This window comes from Pterocles gutturalis, unplaced genomic scaffold (assembly GCF_000699245.1).
Source record: "Pterocles gutturalis isolate BGI_N339 unplaced genomic scaffold, ASM69924v1 scaffold34432, whole genome shotgun sequence".
Classification (NCBI taxonomy): Eukaryota; Metazoa; Chordata; class Aves; order Pterocliformes; family Pteroclidae; genus Pterocles; species Pterocles gutturalis.
In genome coordinates, this window is record NW_010113916.1 from 23,783 (window position 1) to 36,947 (window position 13,165).

At 37.3% G+C, this 13,165-nt stretch overlaps 1 protein-coding gene across 1 annotated transcript in view; it reads left to right on the plus strand.

Annotated features, from left to right (window-relative positions):
- The window catches only part of LOC104462653 (sentrin-specific protease 6-like), a 37,961-nt gene that overhangs the window by 8,683 nt on the left and 16,113 nt on the right, over positions 1 to 13,165 (plus strand). The window contains 4 exon segments of the mRNA XM_010074689.1: positions 1,658 to 1,759; positions 6,513 to 6,533; positions 11,346 to 11,416; positions 12,885 to 13,030. Of these exon segments, the coding sequence (XP_010072991.1) occupies positions 1,658 to 1,759; positions 6,513 to 6,533; positions 11,346 to 11,416; positions 12,885 to 13,030 (340 nt within the window).

Sequence of the window (13,165 nt, forward strand, 5' to 3'; positions counted from 1 at the left end):
ACTCTGCTTGTGTTCTCTGTTCTAGTATCTCTCAGAGACATTAAACTGGAAGCCAGAGAGGATTTGAGACACCATGAAGTATTTAGGGCAAGTAGCTGTCAGGTTTTTATTTCTCAGGTGACAACGTGAAGCGGAAGGTTCACTGTAAATTAACCTGGGTGATGACAGAGCAGATGGAATTGCAGAGTTTGACTGGGAAGCGTGGGGGATGAGTGTGTTCTTTCAGGAGGTTAGTGGTTGAATGGGACGCTGTTAGGTTCGTTTGTTGAACAACAGTTGAGCTGTTAACTTGGACCATTTATGATGTTTCTAAACTTTATGTTCTAGAAAAGAGGGTTTTGCCATTTGGTTAGTTTTGATCTTGTTCCATTATGTTCATGGTTATGTTATGATTGGTCAGAAATGCTCTGAAAGCTTCTGATATTGACTTATGATACTTGATACAAGGCTCCCAAAAGGGTTTGTAGTGCTAAACTGAAAAGAAATTTACAAAGCACGCTAGCAGTTTGCTCACTTTTACCTTTTGGGGGAATGTAAAGGAAGGATTAGGAATTGGTTGCCAGCTTTTTGGGGAATTTTGGTACTTCAGGTTTTTTAAATTTTTCGTAACAGGACAAACATCAGGAGCAAAACTTCTGCTGAATAATATTTCTGAGAAATAATCTTGGATCAATGCTTCTTCACATCATTCTATTTAATGCAATGAAAATTTCCAAGCAATTTTACAAGCAAAATTGAAGCATTGTACTTCATAGTTCGAAACAGCTTGCATTATCAACGTGCTGTCTGTTACAAGTTGCGTGTTTTTTGAACATGTCCAATGCAGTGTGGTGTGTCCTGTCCCAGAAGTGTGCAGGATAGCTGTTAGGGTCTAATGATCCTCGAAGGAGTACTATACTATTGATCTACTGTTATCTTTATATGGGCTTTTACTGGAGAGGACAGTGGTAAGTAATCTTCTCTCCAGAGTTCCTTGTCTTGCATAGAAATGAGATTAAAGTGTCAGAAGGCAACAAATGAAGAAACCAAAGAAACGCTAAAAGACATTGGTGAATATACGGTCTCTGTGCAGAGCCCTTCTGAGATATTCCAGCATCTGAGAATCCTTCCCTTTTCTTTTTTGAGATGTTTTGTTTCTGTTACCAGCCAGTTTACATCCATAAATTTGCTGTGTTTATTTTCCCTTACAACTAATAAGATGAGGAAAATTCCTGAATGTACAGTTCAATCTGTTCGCATGTTATGCCCTAAAAGTCATATTAAAGAAGTTAATATCATGCCTTAATAGATTTTATAGCTGGAAGTATACAATTAATTATAAATTATTATAATTCATTTTAAAAGGCAGTGTCTTTTTACAGTGGCAGGATTGAGTAAAAGAATGTTGTGGATGGTGATAAAATTTAAGAAAATCTTTACCTTTTCTTCCAGGAAATAAAATAAAATTGTGTATATTCTTGTCCGTTTTATTCTAGGACTGAATGTTTTTATGCTTATCAGAGGATCCTGCCAAGTTGTATTATTGATTCCAACACACTTTGTTGTTTTTGATTTCGTATGGCTGTTATTGTAAAAGCACACCACCACAATTTTTAGCTAAGTCAATGTACAAATACACCCGAGTCTTTTGTTAAACCATTTTTCTGTATATTTGCAGTGAAAATGCTCAGAATATGTCTTGTCCTGTGACCGTGGTACATGGTAGACGTTTTCACCATGCGCACGCACAGACAGCAGTAGTAAAAACCGCAGCCCAAAGGTAAGACTAAGTACGTTTGTTTCTATGGATGTTCCAGTTGTAAAAAGTCCTTTCTGGTTTAGTATGTAATTATTTTCCTTATGTTATGAAGTGTTTTGAGGAAATATAAATTTCATGATGTACCCTTGATCATAAGCTTTGATCTTAAGTAATTAAGTTTCATAAAACTTACTCTTTAAGACTTACTATTATATGATCTTAGAATTTACTAATTTTAAAGCACACTATGGCACACATTCAGTAAGAGAGCACCAGCTAACGTAAATACGTTTAGAAAATACTTTGAAATGGACAAACATAGTATGCAGTAGAAATTCATGTAACTGACAACATGATCATCAAATACTAATTCACAGAAACTCCAGCTTGTTTAAGTTCCATCTAAAAATTCAGTTATAGATCTGGTTATCATATGTAGTCTGTACATACAGCATAAAACTGGGACATCGCACAGAAGCAAGGTTTTGCATTTATAGAAATAGTTGTTAGAAGGGATGGCTGGAAAGTGGGGACTCTTACTCGGCTATGCTGAATTAAATTTCATTGTTTAGAAAACTTAAAACTACATCAGACTCCCATATATTGCAGGGTTGTTTTTTAATCTTTTTTTTTTACAGGCTTTTTGTACCCAACGTGTGTCAGAAACATATGAGCTAACTTACTTTAAGGAATTTTCTTTGATAGTTTGTCCATTCAGAGCTCTTCTGTGAATTTCATGGATTTCTGCCAGCCCACATGAGTGCTTCATCCTGTCGGCATTTTGTAGCCTGCTTCTTCTGCCCCCTTCTTGCCTTTCTCTTTGTGGCGTAGATTTTATTGGGGTGGTGGGATCATATGTAGGTATCATCCTCTTTTTCAACCCACTGCCCTCACTTCGATTTGCCATCTTCAGAAAAACAAAGCCCCCATGCTCATGTGAATGGATGGTATGATCCAAACACGTATTGGGGTTATCTGGCCTAGAAGAAACAGGCTGAAAAATGGCTTCTGCAGTCCTGTCCCTGAGGACCTACACCACTGTTGCCTTCTTCCATTTCAAACGGTGCTATGATCTGTAAATGGAAAATAGCACGGACGTTTCCTTCCCCTTAGTAATAGGGATCTCCCTTTTCTTTACATTTCTTCCCATCATTGCAAGGCAGGGATGAGTAAGGAGGATTGGCAGAGCTTTCCCCCCTAATGAAACTGGAAGATAGGATTTACGTTATTAGTGTGGTTTAGGCTGAACCAGCTGTGCTCTTTTCTTCCTACATGCACAATATTTTAGTTCAGTGTTCCACAGAGGAAAGCGTGGGCTGTCTCTCAGCATTCATGCCCTTACCTTTCTCTTTTTCTTTTTTTCTTTTTTAATTCTAAGGGATAAAATTTTGATCTGCAGTGCTAATTAAATGATTTGAAGTAAGCTAAATGATGTGAGACTTCTCTTCTTGGATCTCTGAATATTGACTGTAATAACATTAGTGTACTTGTTTGAGCTTTGTTGGGAGATGGTTCTTTGAAACAACCACTCAACGTGGGTTCGTCTCATCTCGTGGAGTGCCACAGGCTGCTGCAGTGTGCAAGAGAGTCCGCTGCAGAGATCCTTACTCTTGAGGGGATGCTAGATTTGCCTGCTTGCCTTTCTCACCTGCGGGACTTGCTTCTTGATAAGCCTACAACGTAATGTGGGGAAAAAAAAAAAAGTAGCAGCTTCGTATGTGTGACACACAGAAAGAAAACTTAATACATCATATAGGCAAGCTGAATGCTGCATGAAGTGATTGGATAGCAGTCATCCTGAATGCTTCTAAATATGTTTGCTTTTATGGTTGTTACTGTAGTTCATTACATTAACAACAGGCAATTAACTCTTATGCTAAGAGTATTTCAGGAGTTTCAAAGGCAGGAAATAGTCATAACTATCCCAAGCAATGTTTTACTACTGGAGGATGTCAGAACCAGCATGATCTAATAGACTGAGCTTTACAGAGGAACTGGGCAAAGGGTATTTAATTCCAGTATCCTTTGCCAGTTGACTCGATTACTTTTTAAAAGCTTCTGTTTCTGAATTAGAGGATTGGAAATTAATGGAACATGGCCTCCTGTCATACTTTTTTCTAAATTAAAAAAGAAGCGGGATCTCAAGGCTGCTTCATATGGAAGATGTTGTCTTATTCATCAACCTACAATAGCTGTTAGAAAAAAAACTCCACACTGAAATGGGGCTGTTGAAACCTGTTCATAATACAAAATTCCAGTGCATAAAAAGTGGATAAGGGTTTTTTTTTGTCATGTATTTTTAGTTGTTTGGGAATATTTTTCTATCTTTTTTTGCTAGATTTTACTGACATTAGACAATAGTTGAGTTTAAAAGTAAATTCTGATGGTGTCCCCTCAGAATATAGGCAGAAAATGTGGGTGGCAAACCAGGAATAAAATTCTGGGTATGTTATCAAGACAAAGAAAAGCCGGTGGCATGGAAGTTGAGTTCGAAGGTGTTGGGGTGTTTTTCCTATACTAAGTTACAAGGGACACACAGTTGTGTTCTTTTACATTATTTGCATTTGTAGAATTGTTTTATGGTATAGTGATCAGTAACAACATGGGGAAGATAGTTTACCTAACATTGTTCTTAAATCGATAGTGGATTCCTGAAAGGATAACTGAAAATTAAGAACATGTTGAGATGAGTTCTGAGCAGCCTGAAACTCTGGCACTGACATTACAGATGCTGTTATTTGTACGGGGTTCTTTGGGTGAGGGTGGTGTTACATGTGGCAAGCTAATTATGAAATTTGGTTGCAATCTCTATCAAGTTGAATTTGGAGCTTCTGATGTGTACTGTATTTCTCATATCTTTCTCCTTTTTTTTGCATATGCATGTTAATTTAAATTCTGGCTGAATATCTCTTGCACTCATGTTTAAAATACAACTTTCCAGTACAACAAAATTGAGCATTTCAAAATAATATTTTGATAAATATTAAAATGTTTTTTCCAGTGGAATCTGGGGATGAAATTAAAATTTGTTCACTTCTGATACAACAGATTTTCCAATACAGCTTAGCCTAGTGTTGTCGTTGGTTCAAACTATTTTGCTTCATTTAGTGGACGCGTAGTTCTGTTTTATGCTGTTGACCTAAGACTCAACATTGGCATAGCGTGTATGTACAGCATGTCCTAACAAATCTTATGCATGAGCTTCATGGAGCAATTTGTAGGGACACTGCTCGTTAGAATTCCTGGATCTGTCCAGGACTCTCATTTTTTAATCTTTCTAAATGCATTATATTAATATGGGATTTTAAAAAAAGCAAGTGAGGCATCTAAAGTAATGACAATGTACAGTATCAGGCATTCTGGGGTTTTTTTTTTTCTATTTTTTAAGTTTACTTAGCGTTAAAATTTACAGTTCTGAACAGTGTGACTCTTCACAGCACCTGTAAACAGTTAATGGAAGTCAGGTATTAACTGTGCCAAGGATACAGAGATACTGGATATGGCTCTGTACAGCCCTGCTTTGGATCTGTCTGGATTTAGAAACTCGGATGTGACCCCCACAAAAGCAGTGTTTATTGTTTGTAGAGGCTAGCTCCAGGCAGAAGCAATTTTTTCCCACTTCCATGCAGCATTGGCTTATTACCTCCAGACCAGGCTAAGGTGCAGTGTCACATTTAGTTTTGAATTCCTTTTATGCTTTTCCCAGAACCCAGAGCCCTGGGGAGATGGAATCTGTTTTCATACTGCACGCTGTAGGATTGTCAGGATGATCTCTACCTGGTTTACTTTCAATGCTGCTGTTCTTCTGGGTAACAGAGAGTTAGAGTTGGCTCTGATCTTGTGAGTGTTGTCTTGGTGGAAGGAGAATGAGCTTCTTTTATGCTGTAATATTGAAGAACAGGAAACGGTCTGAGTGTGTTCTGGTTTCGAATTGTGTTAGTGCAGTGCATATATGAGAGAAGTTCTTTGGGTTTTGATATTTGGAGGAACAGCCCCACAGATGAGGAGTTCATGGCATTCTGTATGGCCAGTTTTGAGAAGGCAGAAGAGATAAAGACACTGTTTTCAAGTTGTCTTCATGCTGTGCTGAGTTAGATCTATTTTTATATCAGTCTTGTTCTACAAAGGACCTGAGTTGTGTGCACCAGCTACATTCGCTGATGTTAAAGGGAAACACTTCTGAAACTAGTGGCCCTAATTGTTAAATATTTTTGAAGATTCTTCTTAGCCAAAACCTCAGGAGGAGTTTGGTTTCCTCTGTTCATCCTTCTCTATCCAGTACCTGATGGCATATGGTCTCTTACATATTTAAGTAGTGCTTTCTGAACTTTTTTTCTCAATTTAAACACTTGAATATGTTTTGAATAGCTGGAAACAAGTTGTTATTTTAATTTATCTTCTTTCGTGTGGCTGTCAGGGGTTGGAAATGAGGCTTGATCTTAATTTAAGTATCAGGATTCTGCCGTGCCAGGTTTTGCGTTGTAGTGAATTGAGTTCAGAATTAATCACATTTTACACATGGAAAAAGAGGCAAGACAATGTCGTATTTAGACAACTGACTGTTGCTGTCTGGGAAGTACCATTTGTTTGTGAGTTTATAATTACTGTTACAAAAATGGTGTGAAAAATAATGATGCTTATTTGAAAACTAGTCCAGTGAGTGCAAGAGACAATGAAACCGTTCTAGTCTATATTTAATAACGTTTGAATTTAGTCATGTGCAACATGTGGGGCTTTGCATCTTATCTCTTTTTTTCTTTTTTCATATTTTAAGCAATCTGGACCGAAAGGAAAGGTAAGCTGACTGTTGATGAAATGAGCATGGCAATGAGCATTAAGGAAATGAACGGAATGAGTGCTTTATCAATGCTGCTTAAAGAATATCCAATACAGTCAGTCCTATCTGCTCCTGTGGGAGGGGGGTGGCTGGGTTTGTTCTGGTTTTGTGGTTCACTTACTCCCTTTTACCAAAAAAGGGCCTTTACATTCCTCTCTAAATACTGCCATGTTAATGTGAACATTGCGTACATTCTACTGGAAATTCATCTACTCATCTAGCCAATGTGAAAATGGAGAAATTTTAACTATCTCTGGAATTTCAGAATCTGCTGCTGATTCTTTTCATCGTGCAGCAAACTTTGGGTAGTAAAATGGTGCTGAAGCATATCTTAGTAGGATGTTTAACAGCTTTCACTCTGGCCTCTCAGCTTGGTTTGAATGGCATTAAAGGTTTTTATGACCTTACTGTGTACATTTTGTGCATGAAGTGTATATGTTAAAGCAATTAATAGAAAATGTATAGCAAAACCAGGCACACTGTAAAGCTCATTTATCACCCATTTTGCATCTGTTTTACTGCTGATAATATTTTGTTAGCCATATGAAATACCATACATTTGTTTTCTTTCTGTATAGCTTACATTAATATATTAGTGTAACTGTTTTGTTGATAGTACTGAATTTATTGAGTTTTTGTAAATATCCTGCCTATGTAGGTGTTTTTGGCAGTATGCACCTTGTATCAGGTTGCATTGTTTAAACAGTGTATGTAATGTTTAACCAATAATTATATAAATAACACAGAAATCTAGTGTAGATCTGTTCTTTGTGAAGTCAGGATTTTCTACATTTATTTCAGATTCAGTAGGAAAATCAAGCCTTTCTGTTTTACTGCCTTTTATTATTTCTTAAAAGAAGTACTGAAGAGAGACTCACCAGTTAGTTCTGGCCCTCTAGGAAGGAATTTGACCATCTCCTCACTGCCTGGGTTTTGAGTTAATGTATTTTTTCCCTTTTCTTTGTGCTGCATTGATGCTATTAGTTAACCATTAGCCATTAATGTTTTTAATTTGGTGCTGTATGCCATAGGAAGACTAGAGTTGAGCTGCATGCTGCTGATCTTAATTTTCCCTTTGGGACACCTGCTGCTTCATAATCCAGTACTACTGGATAGGTTCTTTTTTCCTTCCCTGCTCTTTGTTGCTGACCTAGCAGGGGTAGACGATATAGGCAGGAGCTGCTAAATTTAGTTTTAATGATTACCATCATGATAAGTGCAGCTGCAACTCCTGACTCTGCACTTTCTGGGCCAAATGGGGCTTGTGTACTAAAAACCCAGTTCCCGGTGCTGCTGCTGCTTCTCTCGTTCAGTCTTTGACTTTTGTACTCTCTGCTTTTCCTGTAAAATACAGTGAAAGTCAATCTCACTTCAGCAAGCTTGATGCTTCCTATGTTGTCATGCTTTCCTCTGTTTTTTGTCTAATGATGTAGAGAGAGACCAGCAGCCTGTCTGCAGTAGGATACCTCCAAGTAGCAGCATACAGAGCAGCTGGCGCAGCCTTGCACATACATGGTATTTTTGATGTGGCTCATGCCAGATTGTTGGTAGTTTTGAAAGCGCTGATGTAAGACAGTACTGTATCCTAAATTCACAGATGTTTCTTTAGGTTTATTCCATTCTGGCACAGATAGAAATTGTGGTGTTCTGCCTCTCTCTTCCCCCCATTTTTTTTTTTTTTTCCCTAGTGAGGAAATTTTAAGATGAAAATTTCACTTTGGCTGGAGGGTGCCACAGAGGTCTGTCTGCCAGCTCAAGGGGAAGATAGTAAGGTCCAGTTCCATCAGCAGAGGAATATGACAGTAATCTTGAATGTGTGCTGAAAATCCTCAGTCACTGACACCGTTCTGTCTGGGCAAAACATGTTTAGCCAAGAATGCTGTACCAGTTAGCTGTTAAGATGTGTCAGAATTGCAGGACTCTCCACAGTCCAGACTACTTCAGTATTTCTGTTGTATTTGTTGGAGGAAGAGCCTGAGCTTTCATGGTCTTGTAGTTATTGTTTTGCTGTTTGATGCTTTACTACTTCTGGAGGTTGCTTTTGTCAAATCCTGGTCTACCTCCCTTGTACTTAGAGGTATTTAAATCATAGCTCGTTAAAACGGATGAGATAAATGAGATGCCTAAAATGATTTAATCTCTGAGCATGGAGCCTTGTTCTTCAAGCACAGTATAAGTTTCGTAAGAAATATTTTTGGGAATACTAACAGGTAAAAATAAATTTGTGTATTTTAAATATTTTCTAGGATGGCAGGAACAGCAATTAATATTGTATTTCTTGTTTTTTTTTCTGTTAGACACAGTATGTAACTAGTCTTGCATCTTGATCTTTTGAGCTGTTTGTTCTCTCATTCCTTTTGAAATGGGAGGCTACTAGTTTAAGTTAGGATTGAACAGGAGGAAAGCATTTGTTTTGAAGTGCTTTATTTTTTTAATCTCTTATAAGAATTTTTTTATTTTCCAAATAGTCCTTTTAAAGATAGGTGTCATGTTCGATTTAAACTTTGTGGAGCCAGCTCTGCCTTTTTGTTTGTGTGGGAGTGGTTCAGGATAGGCACTTCAGGTTGCTGCTCTCTTGTGGGTGGGTTGTCACTGTCTCCAAGAAAGCATTTTTGAATGAAATCTACAATTAAGTAGTGCTTAAAGCTGTCTTTGCTTTGGTTTCTAACTCAAAGCAACTTCAAAGCTGACCATGATTTGCTAACCAAGTAAAACTGCCTTGGGAAGCCTCAGTTGGCTTGAAGCTGGTTTTCATAACCTAGGTTTGGGTGTTACTGGTTCATTGTGAGCATACAAGTAAAAGTTTTGTATCATGGGAGAAGAAGGGTACTCATTTTCTGCTGACCCTTGCGTCTCCTTGCAAGCGGTTGGCCATTTACTAAGTATCAAGCCCATGCTGATAGACAAAATTCAGGCAACAGCAAATAATGCTACTATATTCCAAGTTATTGACAAAAAATTACTTGGCAATATAAGGTTAATTATGAATTTATTATCTTAAAAAGACAAATATATGTTGCATGTTAAAAACGTAATACAAACCTGTACAATTTTTAGAAGTAAAATCATGGCTTACAAATGTCCAGAGACCTTGAATTGTCAAACTGATTTTTAAAAGAAAATTTAGTATTCTGAATCTAACATATTGTTTTCATTGCTTTCAATTCACTGTCAAATACTTTTCAGTATTGTGTTTCTAAAATGTCAGTTAAATGTTTTATATTTAAAACATTTAACAGAAAATAATTTTTCTAACAGTGGTTATGTTCAAAACAAGACTTATTGCTATGAAATACTACTGGAAGATAGTTATAGCATGTGACAGACAACAACTCACACATCCTTACTGCAAAGTTTGTTTTTCAGATCTCCTATAGTGATGTTACAGAGGTTTGTCTACCCCTTAGAATGTCATTAACATATAAGCTGATACTAACAGCCTCACGTTACGTAATGAGTTTGAGCTCTGCCTAGTATTTCTACAAATTCTGTCTTCAAGTAATTCCTTGTGATTTGAATTTATGAACAAATATTCATGTTGAATTTCTGATTTTAGTTCAGTTTTTGTGTGTGCAGGCAATTAAAAAAAAACAACTTTTGGGGAGCAGAACTGTTTCAGAAACACATTTGACATGATCGGTAACAAGTATTAACTACTTAACCTGTCATCTGTGATGTGCTGGTGGGCACTTGGTGCAGTACTGTGCTATCTCTCCATTCTGTGTTACAGTCCAGCCAGGCTTAGCTCTCCATCCTTCTTTCTGCCCAATTTTCCTTCACGATGCAGCCCCTCAGCACGATAAAAGGTGTTTGTGTTTAGTAGTGGGCTAGTACATTGAGAGGGCCAGATCTGGTAAGAAGTATCCCAAGGGTATTGTAGATTAGTCTTGTTCCAGAGATGTTATTTGATAATAAAGTATAGGAAACTCTGAGAATTATCACCTAGAAATGCAGGAGATTGAGAGGTTTTATGAGTTGATGCATTAGGAAATGCTGTATGAAGGAAAGAAGAACCTGTGCTGAAGTTTGCTTCAGCCATGGCCAACTCTTTGTCAGGTGGATCCTCAGAATTGAGCTGTTAGTTGGAGGTGTTACTGCCTACATCTGCTTTCCTTGTCACTGTGCTGTTGATTCATGTCCTTGTACTCCGAGGTAGCAGTGTGGGATGTGTGTGACCCATTTGCAGCCCAGTGCAGTGGCTGGACTTTCCAATAAGAAGTTAAAGGGACGTCTTCCACTAGAAGATGTCTAAATTAATTTGTCTATATTATTATCTTTTTAAAACAAATATATAGGAACTAAGTCTTGTTCTTTTTATTTTTTGGCCACAACAGTTCTTGACCTCAGATCTTTTTCCTCTGTTTTGCATCTTCTCTTTCTGTTTTTTAAGTTGTGGAACTTGTGGAATCTACTTTAATAGTAAAATAATGGTGGTTTCTGGTTTTGTATTTTTAAAGTATCTGCCTCATACTTCATTAATTAGGAGGAGGAAGTGCAGGCTTCAGTCTTTGAAGGCTTGGGTCTGAAAGTGAGAGGCTCCTGACCTATTGATTACTGTCAAATGGGATTTAGATCAGAAACACTTCCAAGACCTTTACTGTAGCTGTTTCTAGCATTCTGGTAATATTTTTTAAGAGTACAAATAGCACACAATAGGAGGAGTTTGTAGCTTTCAGATACATTTCAGTTTTATTTTGTTCATGTATAATTGTGGCTAAATTATAATGCTATCTGTCAAAAGAACAACAATATATCTCATTTATTTTCCAGAAAAGAATACCCCCCTCAGCTTCAGAAAGTAGAAGCAGACCAGACTAGGTTACCACGGTCTCAGGGAGTGGGTAAGTTATGTTTAGAGTTTTCATTTCTTTTAGGTGGAACAATTTTTGAATACCTGCTTTGGGCGGGTGTGTTGCCAAGCTGTATAACCTTTAAGAGATCTATTTATAACCTTATGTCATGCTATTCTAGACTTATACACATTTGTGCATGAAGGGATGATTTTCCCCTTTTTGACAGATTTCTGTAACCTGTTCAGTCATGTTATAATTCATTTTAAGTTAGGCTTCAGTTATTTTAAAAACAACTGAAATTGGGAAAATTTAGAATCATAGAACTTTTGGAGCTGGAACAGATCTCTGGAGATCAGCTAGTCTGAGCCCACACCCCTAGCTTGTTCTTGAATTGTTGGAGAGTAACTTCAGTAGTTAGTATCTGCAAGACATAACATGGCAAATAACACTTGGTATGAAGTCTGTTCAGGCACTGAGGTAGTGAGTAGAAGAGCCAGTGTCAGCAGTGCCCTGCAGCTCAGCCAAAATACACTCCTACATTATTGGTTAATGGAGATGCAAGAGAGAAAATGTAATTTTCTTTGAGGTGTGGAAGTGGTGAAATAGGAAAGGAAAATCGCCGTGTTTGGTTGAGCTCTATCAGTACAGGTACAGTCTTTTAACCTGCTGTTCAGCTGCTTACCCATCTGCATTGGCCAGCCCTTCTGCTGTGCCTTGTTAGGTTCACATTAAGTAGAACTTCATCAGTGCTATGCAGAAGTAAGTTAACCTAGAAAATCCCCACTTATTGTTTCTTTTTGGAAAACAAGTCATTATTTAGTTTTGAGATGTCTTCTAAAAGAGGATGTTTATGAGCGTGTCAGTGTGCATACTGAAAAAGTGTTCATATCTGTTAAAAAAAACAGACTGAAAAAGTTCCCATGTGGAGACTGCAGTTAAAGCAGGGAGTCTGAACAGCACTTGAACATTAAACTGGGTTAAGGCACTCTTCTGCAACCTACTGCACTTCTGAAAAGAAGATAGCACTCTGGGCATTGTTAGTTAAGTAGATTATGGATTTCTTTGTTTCTGTACTCTTCCAGTGTTTATCCTAATTACACAGAACATTTCCAGTTACTCTAAATGCATTCACCAGCACTCCTTTAGTGAAAATGGCCATCAGCATAATCTACTAGATCCCCTCCTACTTTCGGTACCGAATGCTCCATTGTAGTTGGAGTGAAGGTAGTATAGATTTTGGAGTCCAAAGCCTCCTCCAAAGATACTGAGCTACAAATTGTCACCAAGAGACACTGAAATAGTATTAATAAACCAACATTTTCAGAGTTACTTTGGGGAATTTTTCTTATTCATGCAACAAATCATGAGACACCTGCAGCAGTGTAGTTTGTTGGATGCTTAAGAAGGTATTTATTTTAGTTCAGGTTAGTGTGTATGAAGACATAAGTTGATCATAATTTTAACATCATATGAGTAGCCATATTATGTTAACATTTTTGCATTTTTTCCCTCCTAGACAGTATAATGGAAAACACGGAAGAGTCAGAATCAGAATCGGAAATTGAAATTAAGAGAAAGGTGCAACAGAAACGTCACTGCAATTCATATCAATCTGACTTGACTCTATCTTCTGCTACAAAAAAATGCTTGTCTCAGTTAAAGGTGGGTTAGATTTTAAAAACATGTGAACTTCTGTTTAACTTTAAATATTGATACAAATTTATAAACAGACATTCAGTTGTACAGTAAGTTTAGACATGTTTAAGTGTAAATATTGATGCTAGCTATGAAATATTT